This window comes from Neomonachus schauinslandi, chromosome 3 (genome assembly GCF_002201575.2).
Source record: "Neomonachus schauinslandi chromosome 3, ASM220157v2, whole genome shotgun sequence".
Classification (NCBI taxonomy): Eukaryota; Metazoa; Chordata; class Mammalia; order Carnivora; family Phocidae; genus Neomonachus; species Neomonachus schauinslandi.
Genome location: NC_058405.1, coordinates 174,753,173 through 174,776,808, shown reverse-complemented (window position 1 = coordinate 174,776,808; position 23,636 = coordinate 174,753,173). Strand labels below are relative to the sequence as shown.

At 45.7% G+C, this 23,636-nt stretch overlaps 1 protein-coding gene across 1 annotated transcript in view; it reads left to right on the top strand.

The window, feature by feature from the left end:
• Positions 1 to 23,636, top strand: part of NHEJ1 (non-homologous end joining factor 1) — a 78,755-nt gene that overhangs the window by 6,859 nt on the left and 48,260 nt on the right. Inside the window, exons 4-5 of the mRNA XM_021703174.2 lie at positions 3,479 to 3,617; positions 4,184 to 4,242. Of these exons, the coding sequence (XP_021558849.1) occupies positions 3,479 to 3,617; positions 4,184 to 4,242 (198 nt within the window). The remainder of the gene's footprint in view (positions 1 to 3,478; positions 3,618 to 4,183; positions 4,243 to 23,636) is intronic.

Here is a 23,636-nt window from a genome sequence, read left to right as displayed (position 1 = left end):
TTATTTATTTGCGAGAGAGAATGAGATAGAGAGAGCATGAGAGGGGGGAGGGTCAGAGGGAGAAGCAGACTCCCTGCTGAGCAGGGAGCCCGATGTGGGACTCGATCCCAGGACTCCAGGATCATGACCTGAGCCGAAGGCAGTCGCTTAACCAACTGAGCCACCCAGGCGCCCATAAACCTTTTTTTTTTTTTTTTAAAGACTATTTGTATGTTTAATCTTGCTCACATGATGCCAGATTGTCTTCCAGAGATTGCACATCTAAACTCCTACCAGTCATGCAGGAGAGTAGGAGAGTTCAGCATGTGGAGGGTTCACGCTAAGTTCTCAAGGCTGTGCGGGATAGCATGGGATAGCTAAAGCCTTGGGTCTCTGCTTTCTAGCCCATTTCCACTTCCAGCCAGCTTCCTCATCCCTTCGTCCTCCTCACTGTTCTTCCCAGGATCTGATGTAATTCTTTGGTGTTATTGCTGTTATCTTCCTTTTCCTAATGTAATTCTTGATATTCCAAATTTTGACTTTCAAATTTGGCCATTTTATAATTTCTAGGAGTCACAGCCAAAGGTTTTTTTGTGGCAGGAAGAGCCCACAGGCTTTGGAGCCGGCAGGACTGATTTGTAACTTAGCTCTCCAACTTTGACTATTTGTATTACCTGGGATAAGTCATTGAGTTTTTATGAGGCTTGGTGTCATCATCTGTAAAGTGGAGGCACCAGTCCCAACCTTACTGTGGAATCCTGGGAATTAAAGACAAGACCATACATAGTGTTACTTAACTTCAGCATTATTGTGAACCTTTGAGAGCAAATACTCCGACTCCCTAATTTTTCCTTGAAAAAGATAAGGACCACGAGAGCGCTTGGGATTAAGCCATTTTCACATCTGGGTGCTCTCATAGCCGGGGCTAGAATCTAGATCTAATTCCCAGTCTGGTTGCCCTTGTCTCTATGTCCAAACCTGATAGAATTCGTCTTGGGATTGGTAACTGCCATTCAGCTCTCCTTCCTCTGACTTGTCAACATTTCAATGGGAAATCTGCAGACATTGGGGGATGTTATAAATAGATTTCCTCTGGAAAAGATTGGAAACTCCTGCCTCTATATCCATCACACTTCCTGACCTCCTTAACTGTTGTGAGCTCTTTGGGGGCAGATGCCTCACAGGGTCACAGTAGGTGTTAGGTACACAGTAGGTATTTGTTGAATTGACTTGTGAAACTGCAACTCTTCATATATCGTTGCCTTTAAATGAAGGGGTGGGGGTCTTCCTGACCTCCTGAAGTGCTTCAAGCTTTTTCCTTGTAGTGTTTGTGGATTTGCTTTGAAACTCATTACTTCATCCACATGCCTTGTCCTAATGAACTGATCTAAGTTAGTGTGTTAGTGTGCATCTAACTTTGAAATGAGTTATACCCCAATGATTTAGAGTAGTGTAACCCAATTCTATGAAATTATTATTATTATTTTTTTTGCTATATAGACATTGGAGTCTGATAGATAACTTCCGGTGCCTGGCGTGGCATTACCATATTTAATTAGACATGGCATTGATTAAAAACTTGCTCATTATGTTTCTTGTGGTTAGATTTACCACCACTCAAAGAGATCGCTGATAGGTGGATTCCCAGAGAGAGGCTGGTTGTCACCTCTAGGAATTTCTGTATTTGAGGGCTGTCATCAGAGGGATGGTGATGCTGCTTGGTTACCAACTGCGATTACTTTCAGCTCACCCCTCCAAACACTGACTTGCTTTCATCCGAGGATTTCCCTGTTTTTCCTCCTGATCTCCCTCGAACAGGACCAAACCTAACCAAACAATTCCTAGGAAAGAGGGTTGGGTCTGGAGCAGATAAATTTTCCCAAAGCAGGGGCACCTGGGTGGCTCAGTCGGTTAAGCGTCTGCCTTCGGCTCAGGTCATGATCCCAGGGTCCTGGGATCGAGCCCCGCATGGGGCTCCCTGCTCAGTGGGAAGCCTGCTTCTCCCTCTCCCACTCCCTCTGCTTGTGTTCCCTCTCTTGCTGTGTCTCTCTCTGTCAAATAAATAAAATCTTTAAAAAAAAAAAAAAAAGATTCTCTCTTTAAAAAAAAAAAAAAAAATTTTCCCAAAGCAGAACTTTGGCCGCATTTTGAGCAGTACTTCCTGGAGGCTTAAGTTTATCCTAAGGACCTGAACTGGGTACCAGGACCAACTTGGGATGTGCTTCATGATGGAAAGAAGTGATGGGTGTTTACAGCTACATTTGATTTTCGGCCTACTCTGCGTCAGTAACCCTGCATATGTCGGGTCCTGGTGGTGGTACAGAAGCTGCGGGCTCTAACCTTTACCATCACCCGCCCCCCCCGCCCAATCTCTTCTCTTCTGATCTGTCCTTAGAGAAGCATGGGGCTGGGTAGACTGGCCAGTGGGCCAACTCTGGCTTGCTGCCAATTTTTCTAAAGTTCTATTGGAAACCCACCACGCTCATTTATTATATGTTGTCTATGGGCGCTTTCATGCTATAGCAGCAGAGTTGAGTATTTTGACAGGGCCTGTATGGGCCACAGAGCTGAAAATATTGACTCCTTGGCCCCATGCAGAATGTTGCTGACCTCTGATCTAGGGCATTTCTTCTTAGTGCCTCCTTGAGCTCATCTCCTTGGGGCAAGGGAAAGGAACCCCGATAGCATCCACTAGTCACAAAGAGATTATTGATTCTAGTTATTTTCTTTGGCTAAGGCTTTTTGCTTTCTTCGGCTACTGGACACCTTGTGCGGGTGAATTAAGTGATTATTCTCTATAGCTATACGTTATTATATGAGGACACCATCCTAGCTGCTCAGCAGCGTGGCGATGCTTGCGTCTTTCTTACCTTATTAAGAGCAAGGTGTGCTGGTACGGTTTATTCCTTCCTAGGCTGGCCTCTCGGTGACTGGCTGGCTTCTGTCACAATGACCTCAAACTGCTGCCTTCCTGGGAGCAGATTGAAACTCTGGGCTCATTCTGGGCTATCATCAGCCCTGAAATGGCTCGTCATCAGTGTCTGGGTCTAATTTGAGACTGATTCCTAGGCTGTCTACTCTCTGTTGATTTTTGTCTTCTGTTATGCTCCAGCTAGCACACTCTGTTTTAGCCACGCCTACTTTCCTGAAGGCTACTTGGATCTTCTGCTTTTGTCTCTCAGTCTCTACGGAGAGTTGAAGCAACACTTTTCTCTTATCAATTCTGTCACGTCCTTCTCTTTAAATCACCACTCCGGGCTGCCTATCCACGTGTTCTCCTCTATTCTTCCCACCCTTTTATCTATGCTATGGAGAAAACCCTTGAACTTATTTCTCCTACCTATTTGATTATTGTATTATTAGAGTCATGCAAATGGGTTGCTTGCTTATGAAACCGTAAGTCCCTGTGAAAACATTTATTTTTCAGTATTTTTCTAGTTCCTAATACAGTGGGGAGTACTCTGTGTCTGTTGGCTGATTGATATCTCTTCCATGAAAGGTCTCCCAGCATTTGATTCGTCCTCTCATGGGCATGAGCCTGGCCTTGCAGTGCCAAGTGAGGGAGCTAGCAACCGTACTTCATATGAAAGATCTAGAGATCCAGGACTACCAGGAGAGTGGGGCTGTGCTGAGCCGAGGTGAGAGGGCATTCTTTGGGGTGTTGGGTGGGGAGTGGTACAGATGGTCAAAGGGCCTCAGAAAAGGGGAGAGTCATCTGCATTAGAGGTGTGCTTCCCTGAGGAGATGCTGGGTACTGACCATAACTGGACACTTGATGCCGGGTGACACTTCTCTCTGCCTTGAGGACCCGGCTGGCAGCCAAGTGACCAATAGAAGCTATAACCGAGTCCAGCCATGCCCTAGGCAATGGCAAGGAAAGACTTTGGAAAAGGGCCAACAGCTGTATAAAACTGTGGGAGGACAACACACACTTGGGACCTTCCGAAGCATAGTTCCTGCTTCAGAATAAAAACTCAGTTCTACCTTCATTTTTGTGGCAGGAAGAACGTGTCCTGTACTGCTGATCACCCTCTCCTCCTCCTCCTATTTGTCACACGCTCTCATCCCTTCTCCCACTGGATTCTGGGTGTTGCATGTGTATGCTCCCTCCCAAGAAATCTCGGGCTCTGTCTCTTTTCCTTCTCACAGGCAGGAAACTCATCCTAAGACTAATATTTCTTTTCTGTATCCCTTCTTATTACAGATCGGTTGAAGACGGAGCCATTTGAAGAAAATTCCTTCTTGGAACAATTTATGGTAGAGGTAGAGTATATCACGATAAGGATTTCCTTTCTCCTTGTGCAGCTTTGCTTTATTTTCTCTTTCCAGGTGCCTGAGTAGTGACTTGCGTTTTGGGTGTTAGCTGGCTTGTGTGGTTGGAAAGTCCTTTCTCTGAAAAAGTTGCCTATAGAAAATCTGATAAAACTTGAGATGCCCATGGGGGAGATGGGGTGAAATAGGGGGAAGAATATAAAAGGCTAAAGTGGGCTGGTCAGCATTTGTAAAAACATCTCTGTTCATGTACCTAGGAATTTCATTTAGAATTCCCTGAGCTTGGAAAGTTTGGTTGACCAGTTGATCAATTTTTGCTTGTTGAGATCTGATCACAGGCCTGGATTGTGGAGCAGGGGGGCTAGTCATTATTACCTGTCTGGGCCCCTCCAATATCCTGCAGCAGGAAGGTGAAGAGCACAGGGTTACCATTTGGGAACTGTCTTGTGGGCACAGTAGGCTGTGGAAAATCACAGTGTTTATACAAGGGGCCTGGCAAAGGAATGAATGGGGAGTAGATAATTGTGGCCTGTCAGAAGCTCCTGCCTAGGTTTCCCTTCTAAGGATTGAGCTTCGCCAAAAGAAACATCTATTAAATGCCAAACAGGGGGAGTATTAATAATAATGACCTTTGATAATACCAGTCAATATTGATCTTCTTCTTCTCTAACTCTTTTAGGACTTGTTGGTTGTACAGTTAGTACCTTAGTATTAGTGCCCTTTTTTCTAATTTTACATGTGACCCAAGTTGGTACTTTACTATGTAAGCAAATAATTCTATTATAATATCATGTTCTGTATAGATTATTCATATCTCTGTCTTGTCATCTAGGCTACTTTGTAAACCCCTTGTGGACAGGGACTGTGACTCATATTCCTTTTGAACATGAAATTAATATTTTCCCCAGGGCTCAGCAGAAAACAGGTGTTCTTGACTTGGAACCTTCTCTTCTGCCTCTGTGCATTGGCTGAACAAAGACGCCATCATGCTTGGGGTCTTAACACAAAGAACAAAAAATGCAAGTTGAGTGCTCAGTCCATCTACTGAAGCAATCTAACTCCAGAGAAGAAGGAAAGGGTGCACTGTTACGTCTTGAAGTATAGATTTCAAGTCTTTATGGGGAAAGAGAGACTGTTAAACCTAGACTCGCCACAGAGAGATTTCCTCGGCCATTTTCTGTCAGTTAGCTTCCTCTGTCTGTAAGTGTAGGTATTAAGGAGGTTAACGGTTAACGTAGGCTGGGAATGACATGCTGATTCCCTGCCTCAGCCCCTTAGTGAAACAATGCAAGACTTATTCTTAGCCCAGCAGAGAGGTCCCTTCCTGATCTGGTGCCCACAGACCTCTCTAGCTTGGTTTCTTGACATTTTTCATTATGAACTTTATGCTCCAAGTTACAGAGAATGACTTTGAATTGCCTTCCTCTAGCCTTTATGTCCTGCCACACATTGTTCACTTTATCTATAACGCCCAATGTCCTGGCCCTATCTACCTCGTAAACTTCTATTAATCTTTTAAGTGTCAGCTTTGGCTTCTTTGGGAGGCCTTTCCAGACTCTCCTTGTAAAGATAATCCTTCTTCCCTGCTGCTGTAGTACCTTGGTTCCTACCTCCGTTTTACCGCTTATAACTTTGTGATAGATATTGCTGTTTATAGGTCTGCAAGACTATGCCTTTCTCCTCCACTGATCTATGAAAGATTTGAGGACAAGGACTGCATCAAATGCATTTCTGTGTCCCCAGCACCGAACACAGTGCCTAGGAGTAGTAGGTTCTCTATAAGTTTGTCAACGAAGATGTTGATAAACCTGTGCTAGGGGGAAGTTTCACAAAAGTTGGAGTGGTGTGACCTGTGGACACAGTGCTGCTTGTGATGCCTATATTTGGGGTCTTTGGTTATTCTTCTGGTTTATTTTGCAGCTTTGGATGAATCAGTGTTCCCAGAGCCTCTGTTTTCTCATTTGTAAAATTGGTGGCTCATCTCTTCCATGCTTTTGGGGCAGCGGGCAACCCCGCAGAATCGAAGAGAAAGCGTATAGAATCCTGGTGTCAACCCAGGAGGCGTATTGGTGTTTTGGAACCAATTACTTCAGGAATACTGGTCTTCAAAGGTCTGGGCGGATCACACCCAAACCACAGAGACTTACAGAATTTTATATATCTGCAAAAGATCTGAGAGACAGGTAGCTGTAGTTTTCCATTTCATAGACTAAGAAATTGGGCCTCAGGCAGGGTCAGTGACTTGCCTAAGGTCATGTTGCTGTAGGCGGACATTTAGGGCCCTCCTCCGTTTCTTGTCTGGGATCATCCCTGTTTTGTTCTGCAGCTCTAACGGGTTATACACACCAATTAGAGGAGGGTTAAGGGCTAGGGTAGTGTGGAATTCTTGTGATCTCCGGGATTGCTGCACCGTCCTCTGGGACCATGGACTGTCCTGCATAGCTGCTACAACCTGCTTCGTTGTGGGACTACAGAATTTCTTGGCCACTGCACCTTTTCAGTTACTCTGCTTGTCTGGGGTCCTACAAACAGGACACAGAAGGGTCATGGGGTCACCCAAGACAGCTGAAAGGATGTGCCATCAAAATAAGCAACATAGGAAGATAAACAAACCAGGGACAGAGAGCCCAGGATGAAGGTGCAGGGGGGCCAGGGCTGATGTCAGAGGGGCCATGCGGTCAGTGCTGGGGTCTGTTTTTCCTGGTTCTAGGCGAGAGGCCACAGAGATAGGGCATGGAGGGCAGTAGGACAGGGAGGTTTCTAGGATACTAAGGCCAGGAAAAATATTTAAGGGTTGAACAGGGGTTACGTCTTCATATTTACTTCTTTTGTTTTTTCATCTCCCCCCACTTAGAGCCTTGGATTTCGCATTTCCAGGGAGCCCAAGGGGGCCAGTCGATGGTGGCCTGACTGGAGGGGGCGTCCTGGAAGTGTTCTTCGAGTTGACTGGGCGGAGTGGCTTCTGGCATGATCTTCATAGAGGGAAGATTCCCCATAGAGAGCATCTCCTAGGACTGGGGGCTAGGAGGCACCATTCATAGTGGGAGATGAGTCAAGGAATCGGGGACTATTACTGCATGGCCCAGGAACTGTGTGAGAGAAGTTTAGGAGGATGGGGCTGGCATGGCCCTCTCTCACTCTGGTCCACTGGAGGGAGTTCCTTCCCCTGGCTGCGTCCATGCCTTCCCCCTCTCCATCTGGTTGCCATCAGGCTGTGCGGCTGCTGGCGGGCTCTTTATTTATTTATCCCAGTGTAATGGGGTGAGGAGGGAGCTGGCCTGAGGCTGGCATTCTGAGGCCATGCCACTGAGCCACAGGCGGTTTGAATGGGTGTGTGAGTCACTGGGGCTGCATGCTGCTCAAACCAGACGCGGCCAGGCTCAGGGACAGCAAGCAGCCCAAAATAGAGCCCCGCCCTCTGCAGCTGGCAACCCCTGGCCAGGAATCAGCCCTTGACACCAAAACCTGAGCAGTTGCGTGAAGTTGGCTTCCTTAAGGAGGGGGGCCTTAACAGCGAGATTCTCTCCTTCCCTGTCTTCAGAGGAGAGTATTCAGCACAGCAATCATTCCCATTGCTGCATGCTGCAGGCCTTGTACGATTCAATCTGTTCAGTGTAATACCGTCACCAATTTGTATCATATAGTTACAGTTATAGAACTATAGTTGACACTGATTTGACTCAGCATCCTAAATGTAGCCACGGCCTTTGTGCCCTGTCTGGTTTTAGTTACTGTCTTCATTCCCTGTCAGGTTGCAGCCTGATGCTAGAGCAGAGACTTCAAGTTATGAAGCTATTCCCTGCTGCTCTTAGAAAGCTAGAGGTTACATCAGAGCTGCCCGGGGAGGAGGAGGAGTCCTTTAACCTGGAGATTGCCGTCCGGTTGAGTTCCTTCACGGACAGCTTCTGCTCGGTTTCCTCGGCTGGCGTCCCATTCTTTACCTGCGCCGTAAATGTTAGTGTTACTCGAGATTGTGTCCTTATCCCCTTGCCCTTCTCTCTCTGGGTCATCTCCTCCAGACCCCCATCGGAACTGTCACCAGTATACCACCAAGGGCCAATTTTGTATTTCCATTACGCGGCCCACATTTCTTTCTGCATATTTGACGTCTCTACTTGGATGTCCCACATTGCAACACCCTACCCATGTCCAAAATAAACCACCTACTCCCCCCAAATCTAATTCTCTTCTATATGCCTTATCTTGGGGAATCATACGCGTATCCGTTCAGCTTTCGAAGCTAGAAACTTGGGACTTACCCACTTTTCTCTTTGTCCTTACTTTCAGAGCCTAACTTGTCAACTGTCTTTTGAATCTGCTCTTCTCTATTCTGCCGCCCCACCCCCCATGTTTTCTGGTCTGACCTTCCAGCAGCTCCTAACTTGTCACCCGGTCAGTCCTTATTCCCCGCTAGTTGAATTTGCATTACGGCAGAGTGATCTCTCTGAAACAGAAACAGAAACCCGATTGCTTGAAGTCATTTAGTGGTTCCAACTCCAGGCATGGCACACAAGGTCGTTCATGCTTTGGTCCTCTTGACCTCTGCAGCCTGATCCTCTGCCAGTCTCCCACACTGAAGTCTTGATGCCCATACATCCCTTGACCAGTTTGCCTGGTATTCTCTTCCTTCTTGTGCTCACGACAGACTTCTACTCAGCTTTCCCGAGTGCACAGACATCATCCCTTTCGTGAGTTTTCCGTGAGCGTTTTTCCTTTCCTCAGTCCTCTTCTTTCAGGCACAGGTACACTCTCCTGCTATTCCCACAGCCGCCAGTACAGACCTCTGCCATAGCGTTTGGCATAAGGGTGGATATGGAAATGAAAAGGAAGGATAGGGAGGCAGGGAAAATTGAGTTGGCTGACCTTTTCTCATTTAAGTTTTTCCTTTATAAAGCTTGTTAATTCCTTCTTCTCAATGTTTTCTTAACATGGCTTCATACTACGATACTGTCCTGCTTTTCTTCGTACTTCATTGTTTGTTCCTTCTGAGAGTCTCTTGCTGGTTCTTCTTCTCCCTTACCTTTTTTTTTTTTTTAATTTAAGTAATCTCTATACCCAGTGCAGGACTGAACTCACAACCCCAACACCCGAAGATCAAGAATCACATGCTCCTCCGACTGAGCCAGCCAGGTGCCCCCTCCCTTACCTCTTCAAGTTGGAGTGTCCCAGGATTCAGTCCTTGGTGATCTTATCTTTTTTTACCTTAGTGATCTCATGGAGTCCCATGGCTTTAACTACCTCCTTGTTGACAAATCCTGAATTTAATCTTTATTCTTAGACCTTGCCCCCTAACTCTGGACTGCCTGCTCAGCATTTCCACATGGAAGTCCAACAGAATCTCAAACTCAACATGTCCAAAACTGAACTCCTAACTTACCCCCCAAATTTGCTTTTTGAACAACCTCCTCCCATTTTAGCTGATGGAAATATCACCCTTTCACTTGCTAGGGCCACAAACCTTGGAGTCATCCTTGACTTCTGTCTTTCTCTCACATCCCACATCTAGTCCATCAGGAAATCCTGTTGGCTCTGCCTTCAACGTACACCCATAATTTCACCTTTGCTGCTGCCAGTCTGGTCTGAGCCACAGTTGTCTCTTTCTTGCATCATTGCAATAGCCTCTTTACTGGTATCCCTGCTGCTACCTATGCCCCCGTCTGGCCCATTCCCGATAGAGTGATCTTACTAAAACACAGATCACATCATGATATTCCCTGCTCAAAGTCCATCATTAGCTTCACATTATACTTCTAGAGTAAAACCCAAAGGCCTTACAGTGGCCTACAAAGCCCTACATGATCTGGACCTCATTACCTTTCTGCTCTCATCTACCACTTTCTTCTTCCTTTACTCCACTGCACCCACACTGGCCACTTGCTGGTTTTCTAGCTCTCTAAGCACCACCTGCCTTTAGTCCTTTCTGCTGCCTTATTTCCTCTGCCTGGAATGTTCTTTCTTCAGATACTTGTGTGGCCAACTTCCTCACTTCCTTTATGTCTGGATTACTTCTCTACTGCTTTATAACACATTACTCCAAAATGTCATGGTTTAAAACAACAAATAGTTGTGGAGGGCCAGAAATTTGGAAGCAGCTTAGCAGGGTGATTCTGGTTCAGGGTCTCTCGTGAAGTTGTAGTCAAGATGTTGGCTGGGAGGGGCTGGACAAATCACTTCCAAGCTCTCTCATGTGGCTGTTGGCAGGAGGTGCCATTGCCCTGTCATATGGCTGCTCACATGACATGGTCCTGGCTTCCTGCAGAGCAAGTGATCCCAGAGATGGCCTAAGACCGAAACGGAAGCTGCAGCCTTTTTATAACCTAATCTCAGGAGTGACAGTGCCTCACTCTCTTGCTGTAATCTCTTCGTTAGAAGTGAACCACTAAGTCCAGGCCACACTCGAGGGCAGGGTAACTAAGCTCCACCTCTTAAGGGGAGCTGTGTGAAAAATACAATACATGGTTTTGTTCAAATGTCACCTTCACAATGGAGTTTACTGTGAGTATCCTATTTAAAATTGTAAGCCACATCCTTGCCCCTCTGCACATGGCTCTACTTTTCATTTTTTCCGTAGCACTCATCTTCCAACATACAATAAAATTTCCTTATTTCCTTATGCTCATTGTTGAGGGATGAAAGCATCTTCCCACTCCTCTTTATTTTCCCTATCTTACGAATAGGCTATGAATTTATCACCTGTTGGTAGCCTGAGACCCAGATAGCCCTCCTACAAATAGACGAGCAGCCTAAGGAGAGGATTGCTGTCAGATTACCATTCTCCTACCCACCTGTTTACTGGGAGATAGTCCCAACTTCGGAATGAACTATAAACCTTGAATCTTTTATTACCAAGATCCCCCAGAGCCTCCCTTTCAGACCCAGTTAAGAAATGAAATATCCCAAAAACCAAAAGAAGAAGAGCCTACCAAAATCCTGTAAAGAACATTAGTCATACAGCCAAAAGCAAGTTAATAAGTTTCCTCTTTCCTCAGTCTTTCCTCTCCCTGGGCTCTTCCTCCACAGTTAGAAGGGCTGCCCAGCTACCATATGCTGGTATTCAGTATGAAGAGGAAGACACAGGACTATGTTTTTTCAGTATCCTTCATGGGCATCGTAAAGCAGGATAAGTCTAGGGGCATGAGACTGTCCTCCCATCGCGTGTGTCCATTCTCTGGTCTAGAGAAACTTGCAGTGAATTCATTCTTCTGGGATTCAGCATGGTGCGTGTGCATACAGGGGATGATAATGTGATCATCAGAGAGCTCACTGTGCTTAATGAATGATAATAGGAGCCACAGTCATGCTGTGATTGGAAAAAGCTTCCTGCAAAAGGCAGGACTTGATCTGGACTTTCGTGTTTGTTTGGGGTTTTGCTAGGGAACTAGGTGGAAGGCATTTTAGCTGGGAAGCACATGGGCGAAGGATATAAAGTCATAATGAGTAGGTGAGGATTAGCAGAAAATAAGGTTAGCAAGATAAGAACTCGAAGCTAGGTTTTGGGGGGGGCCTTAAATGCTGGGCTGGAAGATTGGTACTTGATTCTGAAGGTAAATGTATTTCAGCCTTTTTTCCTGCTGGGAATCCATTTATTTGCCATTTTCAGTCCAGTTATGAACATCTGTCATTACATGCTGTGATTCTCAAAGAGGCTCATCTCCTAGGAAGGAGTTATTAATTCCTTCTCGCAGTTATTAATTACTGTTGTAGATAGTGGGAAGCCGTGGAACGTTTTGGCTGGAGAACTGACATATGAAAGTGATCTTTGGGAAGATTAGGCTGTCAGTGGTATGCCTATGTGAGCTGAAGAATAGTGGTACTATTGCCAGACTAGGAAAATCATGGGTGGGGCTCAATTAAATCTAATCTTGGGCCTACAAAGGAATGGTTTTCCTTATTTAAAACACAAATCCACCAGTATTTGAGCTCTGGAATGAAAATCTCCAGGGAGGAAGGGATGGCTGCATATATTTTTTAGCTACATTTCTTGGGAATTTTGCCTCCTCTTTGGGGTTTTCTCAGTGTGGTTCCTGTAGTCACCATTGAGTCCTGCTACCAGTGGCCACCACCTCTTTTCTTTTTGGCCCCAGAATATTAAAAGGCCTCTTTCCTTATTTTCCTTTTATAAAGCATTATAGGGGCTTATACTTTGAAAAGAAAGTTTATCAAAAATCTGAGCAAACAAAAAGGATACAAATGGGATAAAATTACTCATATCCAAGAGATGGATTTCTGATTCTGGGAGTCCTGATAGTGAAGGACTTTATCAGTTTCCAAATTCTCATATTCTAAAAGCCTCAAAATCAAGTGTTACTAACTCAGATGCCTACAGGGGACAGGCATACAACATAAATATGTGTATCAGGCTGGATATAAGACAACAGAGATTTGTAGGGGTCTGTGGAAAACTGGATCATGCATGCCCCCATATCTAGATCCAGATAGGCTAGCACAGCTTACCGGATGCTGTTCTGGGGGGCTGTGTAGCTTCCTTCATTGAAAGGAAGTTACCAACTCCTAAAATGAAAATTGTGTGTGTTTTTTTTTAAAGATTTTATTTACTTATTTGACAGAGAGAGAGAGACAGTGAGAGAGGGAACACAAGCAGGGGGAGTGGGAGAGGGAAAAACAGGCTTCCCGCGGAGCAGGGAGCCCTATGTGGGGCTCGATCCTAGGACCCTGGGATCATGACCTGAGCCAAAGGCAGACGCTTAACGACTGAGCCACCCAGGCGCCCTTGAAAACTGTTTTTTATTTGTTTTCTTAGCTCCACTGAATCCACTATTAGTCTCTCATTTGGTTTCATTCTCATTTCCAGTCTGAGAAATCCACTTAGTTCAGAATTGAGTTGTGAGGCAGTGATGATTGAGATCTTATTTCTGGCAAACATCTAGCCTCCTTAGGCCTAAACTATAAGCTTCTCGTACCTCTGAAGCATTTTGTGGTGACTCACATAGCTGAGTCTCTCTCCTCTTTCCCTGGTAGAGGAAGGGTTTCATAAAAGTCCATTCATTACATTATGACCATTAAACAGTGCTTTAGACTATAAAAAAAATGATGGCTTCTATATAATCAGAGTTAGTTTAAAAATATAAGATGAAAGTCTTTTTCCTATACATGTTGGATTTAAATTGACTATAGGACCTACAAGTGGGAATGCTCAGGGAAACATTGACGAAGGAGCGTTGAAGCTTTGGTTGAGAAAATCTGTAGAAATAGAGAGATCTGGGACTCTGCTGCAGAGGAGAGATATTTGAAGTCATGAGAATGGATGCTTTTTTTTTTTTTTTTTTTCTGGGAAGAGCACAGGAAAAAGAACAAAAGTCCAATGGTTGAGATTTGGGGAACAATCATCATTGGAAGGCGTAGTAGGAGCCTGTGAAGGAAGTGCGAGCAGATAGAAGAATCTGAGCAGAGTAGAAATTAGCCAGGAAAAGGGAACAGACAGTTGTCAAGTGCATCTGTGCATGTGCCAGACACAGTAGCCAGGTGCTTTATCTAACTTATAACTTCTAATCCTTACAGCAAACTTATGAGTTTGGTGATACTATTCTCATTTTAAAGATAAAGAAGCTCAAAGGCTAAGTAGTTTGTTTCAGGTCAGCTCACCCGATTTGCCCATATTTGTCTTTACTGAAATCCGGTGCTCTTCCTGTCACCCCGGAGGGCGATCCACAGCGCCACATGTGGGAGAGAGACCAAAGAGGATGGGTGCCTGCCGGCCCGAAGAAAGACCATAGCAATTTGTGATCTTGGGCAGTATCTGCAGATTGCAGGCCGCTGGAGGAGGATCGATTGATAAGGCAATGAAGACCATGAGTATAGAACTCTCGCCCAGAGAAGTTTCACAATGAAAAGGAAGTGAGAGCGAGCTGTGGAGCTAGTAGTGGCTTAAGCAAAACCTCTTCTCAAGATGGAAAGACACACTGTGTTTGAAAGCAAAGGAGAAGCCACTGGAAAGGGGCAGACTTAAGCTGGTGAAGGGGGGATGACCGTGTGAAAGCAAGGAGCTGCAGAGTTGAGCACAGTGGGAGAATTAGTCCTTCCTCTGAGATTTGCAGATGGCATGAAGGCACGGGCTATGTTTTGAAGCAGGTGACTTGATTTCCACCTATTTCCATCCTCTTTCCCCAGAAGACATAGGCTTTTCCTTTAAGAATTTTAAAGTCCTTCCCAAGGGCATTTAATTCTACTTACTTAAACAGAGAATCAGATGGTTCTGTCCGTGACTTTTCTGTTAATGACCGAAGTAGCGAAACCGACAGAAGTAAAAGTATCAGCTGTGCTCTTTCCCTCTTCTGAGCTCCCATGTCCCTTTGTGTCTTTCCTGTGTCACTTATCACTGCAGTGCCCTGTAGGTAGGAGGCACAGAGTAACCAGTGGTTGTACCTTAAAGGTCTCGGCTTGGAAGATTGTCTCACACTAATAAATGTTGTCTCTGGTTATAGAAACAAAGAGGGAAAACAAAAGTATCAAATGACTTACCTTTAAGTTTTCCTGATGTGTTGGCTTCATAACTTTAGCCTTATCCCTGAAGTGTTCTCTTATTATGGCCTTCACTTATGGGTGATATTTCTTTTGGATAGTGAGCCACATTGAAAAGTGAGAGGCTGAGTCCCATATATTAGCAGCTTAGCTGTCCGGTATGTGCAGAACAAGACGTCAGGACCCATGGGCATCCTTACTATCTCCCATAAGGCAATCGTCAAGGGAAAAATTGCCAGAAAGTCTCAGGAAGCATTTTATTTTTTTCATTCTGTATGGGAGATCCTTAGTCTATTTGTTTTCATACTTAGAAGTTTAAATTCTATGTGGATGGGACATTTTAAGCACCACTGAAAATACTAAACATTGTGGAATCATGCTGAAAAGTGAAAACATGGTTTCTGCCCTGGGAAGATGGACTTTTGAGGGAGATTAGACCACTGAAATTTACATATATACAAAGGATATTCTAAATACACAAAATATATGTTACCACAGAGGGAGAAGAAATAGATTGATTTGGATGGGCTCTGGGTTTTGTAGCAGGCTAGTTTGGACGAGGTATTTCTGGAAGAGGTGAATCTTGAGCTAAGAGTGTGGAGGGATTTTGTGTGGTGAGTGGCTGCCGAACTAGGTATTTTATTCAGTTACACAATCTGAGAGGCCCTCCCTACGTGTGGTGGTTTGAGGGAATCCTTCAAGAGCTCCTTGCCTTCTGTTACTCTTACGCTGGAAGCCTGAGCAGCTCTGAGGCCGTACATTGTCCTCTTAGAATCTTTTACTCCACAGAACCCCTTCTAGTTTGGTATGAGTGAAGCTAGGAATGGGGGAGGTGGGGAGCTTTGAGACAAGATGACAATACCCTTTGGTCTAAAGAAGGAATAGTTGATGATTGTCTCAGGATTCAGTTTTCTGCAGCCCCAGTAGCTGGGGGAAGAGCAGAGGGAAGTTGCCGAATTTAGTGTCTACCAAAGGAGGGGCACATCTCAAGTAGAATGTTCTCCCCCCTCCCCTCCCAATTTGGGGTAAGCTCTGATATCGAGGTAAATAAGACTCAATAGGAAATGGGATGAGATTAGCTATCTGTGGAAGTGACCTACCCTACTGTTTGTAAGTATAATGCTTATGAGGCTAGGTTACAAGTCTCCACCAGGGCCTAGGTGAGGCCCTTAATGAAGGAAATCATGGCGTCTCAGATATATATACATAGAGAAGATTAGAGCCATGGAATTTGGGGCGCTGGAAGGGACTTTATCAATCTAAGAATATATCAAACTTCTTCGTTTGACTTTTGAGGAAATTAGGGCCGGCAAAGATGAAAGAACTGTCATGTAGACCAACAGTGGTAGATCTTGGCACCAGGACCCAGGGCTCTGAACTTCTGGTCCAGTATGACTCCGTCATATCCCGTTGACTCGCCCAAGCTACACAGCCGTACTTGGAACTTCAGGTGGGCGGCAGGCAAGACTGAGACCTGTTTGTGAGCATTACGGAGACCTCACTTAGGTGAGAGATGGCAAAGTGGTCCGTGGCTGGAGAGCTCTGCCCCACGTACGGCCTCCTCTCTTCCTCCACATCCCTTTCTTCCAACCCTTGGTCTTGCACACCTCTAGGCTCTTGGAAGCGATCCGAGAAAAACTGTTACATAATTAATTCATGAGGTCTGAGGAGGAGATGTACTAGCAGAGGGGCAGAGTTGTATAGACTTAAAAACCAAAACCCAAAAACTAAAGAGTAACAGTTTATCGATGTATCTAGCAGAGTGCCAAAACAGTGATATAGTAACGGGGATGAATGTCTAGTGTTTTTCCACAGTGTACAGGAACTCTCCCATAAAGTCACTTGCTACTTTCTCTTGCCTTTTTTTCCCTGCATTTAATAAAGAGCACTCAGTGTTTATTTGGCTCCTCAGGAAAAATCAGCTGAAGATAGTTTGGTCACTGATATGATAGAACCCCCACCTTATAACCTAATAACACTGGCATTTTAATTTCTAAAGCGGTGTCCTGGGTGATTTTAGTTTGCATTTGTCAGCTCTCTGGAGTCTGATTATCCCTAAATGAACTAATAGAAACCCTGCTGGGGACTCTGGACCTTTGGTGACCCTTACAAAGTACAGACTTCCCCTGAGATGCTGCTTGAACAGCTACTTGGGGGTCTCTCAATCCGCATCTGTCTGTCTGTATAATGCCCCCGACATCTCTTCCTGCAAACACCGGATAGTGGGGGCTCGTCCAACCACCTTAGAGGATCAAGCTGGGTTTTGAAGCAGCCAGGTAAGTACTTGGGTAGTGCTTACTGGAGGCTCTGGCTTTTGTTCAGTGCCCTTGGTGGGCCCGACCCTGCAACCCCTTTCGTCAAACCTAACACGTATCCTAAGAAAACTTGCCATCAGTGTTGGAGCTTTGCCCAGCTGGAGAAGCCCTTTGGGTGGTGAGTGGAGGTGTGGAAGTTCTGACCTGGAAGGAGTCTCTCTCAGCACTCTTGTAATTTAGAGTTTCCCATTCTTTGACTCCATCCACCAGCAGAGGAGGGACAGATTGGCTCTTTTACGCTCTTTGTTTTCTCACACCCATTTTAGGAAATTTAGTGTCAGAAGACTTCCCAGAGTTTTGCTTCCCGGGTCTAGAGAGCCCTCATTGCTCACAGTCCAAGGATCGGTTCTAGCTTCACTGACCTGGTCAGACCCACCTGGATCAACCAGCAGTGAGATTCAGACCAGTAACCTATCTCTCCTGAAACTGCTTCTCTCTCAGGCCTCAAAGCCTGAATCAAACGACCATTGTACCAGCCTCGTATCGGGGCTCAGAATGTCAGTTTTCAGCGTGCCCTCGTATATAAATATAGGTCTCTCTAGATATAAAAAGTGAGAGAGTCTGTAAGTCGCGTTTTTTTTTTTTCTATACCCCCTTTCATGGGGCAAGCTAATGAGATGCATATCATTAAAGACCCGATGTTTTGTGGGACGGAGCCTTTTAAACTGGATGTGCCTGGCTTAGTCATGGCAAATATTTACCAAAAAAAAAAAAAAAGGGACATACCATATAAAATTAGAGTTCTGAAAATAGTACTGAGAGAGGGAGAAAGAAAAAAAAAAAAAACCGGGACAGAAAATACAGGCCAGTCTGTTTGGGGAAAAGGGAAAAAGAGATAAAATGAGAGAAACCTCGGCAGTAAAAACAGCATCTTGGTAAACAGACTATAAAAAAAATTGTGACCTGCTTTCTGGCAGCCCTGGCGGCTGTCGAGCGGGTGAAGGTGGCAGAACCGGCGTCTGTGTGGACACATGGTGCCCGGGGCGCACGGCTCCCCTGGCCGCTCAGGGCGTTAAATTTAGCCACATAATGATGGGCCTGAGGACAGCCTCTTGTTGACCACACCATAATTACTGCCTCGCTTTATGAATTTTATTTTGCTTATTCTGTTTCCTCCTTCTTTGGCATGAAGGGGGCCTGGAGTGGGGGGAGTCCCGCCCCCACACCCCTCCCCTTCCTGGACAAATGAGTCTTCATAGAAACTTGGGCTCTCAGGCCATCAGGGTAAAGAGTAACGTCCCTTGATTAACCAGAAAGGGAGAAAGGTTTCTGGTCCCCGAGGCTCTTGATTTTAGATTATGATTTAAAGTCATAAGTGGAACTTGCTAGCCCTGCTTCTCAGAGCTCTTGGAGAAACTATCCTGAAGTCGCTGGTCTTAGAAGGCCCTTCCATGTGAATCTGAGAGCTTGACACCCTTACTCTGTTTATAAAACCCCAAGAGCGAGGCTCCCAAGTGTTGTTGGATTTTTTTCCTCTTTGGTCCGAAGCTCCCTTGCTAGCTACTTAGAATTTCAGTTTTGACAACATCATGCATCATAAAGACATACGTTGTGTTTTATATATCTTGGTCTTGGTGATAACTGGGTTCTTGAAGCTGAGGATCTAATATAATCAACTCTGTTCAAGTAGCATAAAAATACTTGTTTAGGATAGTCTGTGGAAACCTCAAGTATTGTTCTTTGGGGACACTTGACGCCGATCTTCTCAGTTTTAGAGTTAAAATAGCGTAGTTCGCTAGAGCATACCATGGCTTTTGTCATAATGGTGCTCTGAGGCTTCTTTGCTTTATCTGTAACTGGGGAAGGGGCCAGGAGCCCGTGGTCTCAGGCCCAAAGTACCATACAGGGGAGAGAAAGTAAGCTGTAGAGAGGGCATCAGAAGTGTTGCATGGAGTAGGTATTGGGTCATTGGGGGTGAAGTTCTTGAATGGTGACCTAGGCTGGCAGTTCCCTATGGCCCCACAGTGGCCCTCCAACTGAGGAAGTGGTGGAAAAGGAAAAGCAAACAGGGCTTGTGGTCAGGGTACTGGCTTGTCTGTCGCTGGCCAGGACTGTCCTGTTTGTGTGTCAGGGGCGGTTGGGCTCCTCCCGAAGCCAGGCAAGAACGTGTCAAGGAGAGGCTTCTTGCAGTTCTTGTTTTCCCAAAACAAAGGAAACTCCTTGCATTGCTGGAAGTCGCGTGCTTGGATGCTGAGTTTGTTATTGCCTGATAACCTGGCCACCAACTCCTGCCCTCCTCTTCACCCCATGCGGCCAGTGGCTTAGTGGGAGCAGCTTCCTGTTCCTCCTCCGAGGCAGCAGATTCACTCCCTATTGTACCCAGAAAGGGGGGGAAAAAGGAAGAGGTAGCCCTCCTGTCCCCAGACCTACCCTCTGCTCTTCCCATGGAACCTTCTAGAACAGTGCTTTTCAGAGTAATCTGGTACATGTTCTTACTGTGCATGACTGATATGCAGCATGTGCCCCATGTGATACGCAAACCATTTTGTACCCTGTTCATTGAGAGGAGTCCTCTTGACCAAGTGTTTGGATGTTATGGCAATGTCAGATTGCTATGAAAGTTTTTACATGCTTATTATACTCAATCTCCATACTTCCGTCATCATGGGCTAGTTGCAGAGGGTTCATGCACCAGCACGTTTGCTGATCACACTTTGAATAGCATTGTTCTAGAACTGTAAGACCTAGTGAGTTTGAGCTATTTCCTATTGGACACAGAGGTCCTACCCTTAACCTGTTCAGTGGGGGATGAATAGAAAAAGGAATTTTTTAAAAAAAGATTTTATTTATTTATTTTGAGTAAGAGAGAGCGAGCACATGTGCATGAGCAGGAAGAAGGGCAGAGGCAGAGGGAGAGAGAATCTCAAGCAGACTGCATGCTGAGTGCGGAGCACAGCGGGGGGCTCCATCCCGCAACTGTGCGATCACAACCTGAGCTGAAACCGAGAGTCAAACGCCCAACCGACGGAGCCACCCAGGCGCCCCCAGAAAAAGGAATTCTTAAGTAAATTTCAGGCAGTAAGAAATAATCTGATCTCAATTGCCAAGTCATGCCAAAGAGCTCTGGTACTGAGGTGGAAGTTTGAACTGGCTGATTAAAGGTTTCTTTCCTGGTGCCAGGGTTTGGTGATTCTCATGCCAAATGGTAAAGCCAAGAGGTGAAATTAATGGCCTTGATGATTTTCCTGCAGGGTAGTGATTCTAAGTCTTCAACTGTGGCTCTAGATGGCTTACCAAGGTAAAGAAAGAAAAGGAGGGGATGTTTTTCATAGGGTTCGTTTACCAGTCTGTCATTTTCATCTAGATATGAGGTCTTTCTTATACAGATCAATCATGTGTTTGGTCAGCATTATCTTAGTCTTCTGTTAAGAGGCCACCAAATTGTTTCCAGAGGTTGAGAGATCTAGGATTGAGAAGAAAAGTAAATATTGGCAGAGTTGGTGGAATTCAAGTAAGAGATAAGAGCTGGGCCTTGGATTAGAACTGTGGGTTATTGGTAGGCCTAGTTGGAGAGTGGGGGCTCACAGCCCAGGTCCGGAGGACAGCGGGGTGGAGAGGATTGGCCATGCAGTGAAAGGTTTGTCTTTGCCAGAGAGAGAGAGCAATAGGGCACTGAGAGGGAAGACTATTTGGAAAGTAAGCCAGGAATTTAAAGGACTGGAGAGTTCCGGGAGGGAGGGACTGGGAACCTGCTAGGTTCCACCCTTGCTAAAGGACAGAAGGAAGAGAAGTAAGCCCAGACTCACCTCTGTGCCTTTTCTCTTTTTAACACCCCACTCACCCCAGGGATCTGCAATCAGGAAAAGAAGCCAGGTGGAAGCTCTGATTAAATCTGGTCACGTGTCCCTGCTTAAAACTCATTGGTGGCTCCCTCTTGACCTTAGGATAAAGTCCAAACTCTTTAATAAAATCATTAAGGCCCTTTTTTATCTGGTCTCTATTTCCCCCCCCCCCCCCGCTTCATCTCCCACTCTTTGCTAGGCCACACTCACTCCCCATCCACACTTCTACCCTCCGTCCCGAATCTACACTCGAGGCACAGAGCACTGCTCGGTTCCCAGAGCCCATTATTCTCTGTCTTATCTCTAGTCCTTGGCACACAGTGTTCCCTCTGGGAAGTCCCTGCCACCACCAGCAGACCTTTTCACCTGGATAACTCCTGCTCCTTGTCTGGATTTCAGCGGGGATGTCACTTCCTCTGGGGAATTTTCCCTGGCCCTCTGAGTTCAATTTAGTTGCCTTTCTTGTGTGCCACTTTATTGCCGGTATCATAGGCCCTGTCACACTGCATTGTAATTGCTGTTTATCTGGATCCTTGCCCACCCCCGCCTTCCCCAGTGGTAGGTTCCCCAAGGGCAGGGATATTATCGGTTTTATTTAACTTGTCCGATCCATTGTAGGTACTCAGTACATTTTGTGGTGTTATATATTCTGCAGAGACATTTTGCCTTTATTATTTAATTTGATTCTCTTTTAACTAGCAGGTGCAGTGAGCAGGTTTCATTGAATAAAATTCAACACAAATATATCAATCACCTACTCAGATAAAAAGAAGAAATAAATCTACTTTTTTTTTTTTTTAACTCCATTAGGGCCGCTTCAGGATGAAGAGGTATGATGGCTTAGTTCAGAGAAATTAAGTAGCACTGTGTCCCACAAGTAATTGCAGTTGAAACCAGAACCTCATCCTTCGACTTTCTAGTACAGAGCTTTTTTTCCTACTATCTCCCCCTGTTGCAGAGGTTCTGTTCTAATGAAATATATTTGAGAAGGGAGGCTATTCAGAGAGGAAAAAAGCATTCCTGTAACTCTTCTTAAATCTGCCCACTGAAACACAGGTCTGAAATTGTAGAAAAATGGCCAAGCACCAAACTGGATTACCCATCACATAGAAGGTCAAGGAAAAGTGTCAGGACCGTGAGACATGGAAATGTCTCTGAGACACAGTTGGAGGGGAATCCTCAGTCTTGGAGAAGGATCTGAGAAACACTGACATTTTCAGCTGCCAAAATGTTTTCCCTGGGGGCTGCTCTGAGAACAGGACAGCCAAGTGGGGTGAGGACAGAACTGGGGGACCTGGAAGACTTGCTGACCCTCTTCGAACTCTAGCAGTTTCTCAGCCACTGAGCAAGTAAGGTGGATGAGCTAGAACCTTCAAGGCTGCCTCTCAGCCCTTTCTATTCTTCAGCTCTTGGGAGCTGGAAAGAGTGGGTATCGCCCAGATCAGCGGAAACCTAGTCTGTAGGCAGAGCTGGCCACAAGGCCAGGTTCAAAATTACTCCTGCGCCCTGGCCTTGGGGCAGGGAAGAGCATGGCCTGGGTTCTCTCACCAGCAGGGATCAGTACATTCTAGCCATAAGGGGACCCAGACGCTCTTTGTCCAGCAATGTTTTCCTAGTGTCTCCTGGGGAGTGATTCAGGGCCAAGGTGACAGTGGGTTTGGAGCCCAGATGAAAGGATCACAGGGACCACAAGACAAGATCCCTTGTGTGGTGGCCGGCTGGAAAGAGGAGGGAGTGAGTGTGTGTGGAGGTCAGTGACGCAACTCCCCTGGCTTGTAGGGATGGAGGAGGAGAAGGCTCGCGGTGTGTCTCCTTATAAAGAGGCCCTTACCACATGAAGCAGGGGGTGAAGGTGATCCCACAGTGAGTCACCCAGGAAGGGACGCCGTGTGCCCAGAGCCCAGAAGAGAAGACTTGTGGATTTCCCACTCTTCTATGATTTTAGGCGTAATACAGTTGCTTTCGCCGCTCAGGCTATGCTGCTTCCCTGTCTGCCTTCTAGCCCAGTCTTTCTCGCTCCACACTGTCCCTGACGTGCCTGGCTTTTGATCTGTCAATTTGTTCTTGATTTCTGTAGTTGGGTTTTTTTTTTTAACTCTGAAGTTTGATCTCTACTGATTTCAAGAAACCCCAACCATACCTGGGTTTTATTTTTTTTTTTAAGATTTTATTTATTTATTTGACAGAGAGAGACACAGCAAGAGAGGGAACACAAGCAGGGGGAGTGGGAGAGGGAGAAGCAGGCTTCCCGCCGAGCAGGGAGCCCGATGTGGGGCTCGATCCTGGGACCCTGGGATCATGACCTGAGCCGAAGGCAGACGCTTAATGACTGAGCCACCCAGGCGCCCCCGTACCTGGGTTTTAATCTGTCAATTTGTTCTTGATGTCTATAGTTGTTTTTTTTTTTTTTTTTTAAACTCTGAAGTTTGGTCTCTACTGATTTCAAGAAACCCCAACCATACTACTAATTGTATTTCCCTTTGAGAAGATAGTCGGGTGGCTCTTTGCCAAGCGTGGTTGTTCTTAGATTGTGTTTGCTTTCCTTCTTATCTTTAACCAAGGCAGGTATCATATCCTGGACTGGAATTGAAGGGATTCAAGGGGGCCCCTGGATCCAATTGCCCCTCAGTTGAAAGCAGCTCTAGTCTGGCCTTTGTTGAGGTCTGGGACTGCAGAGAGCTCTGGGGAGTGTCCCTGTAATCAGCCAGCCACCAGCCCCACACTGCCTTGTAATAAAGCAGCTCTATATTTGTTCTGTTTATAGTCTCCTCTGTAATAATGCCACAGCCCTCACTGCTCTCCCTCTTTG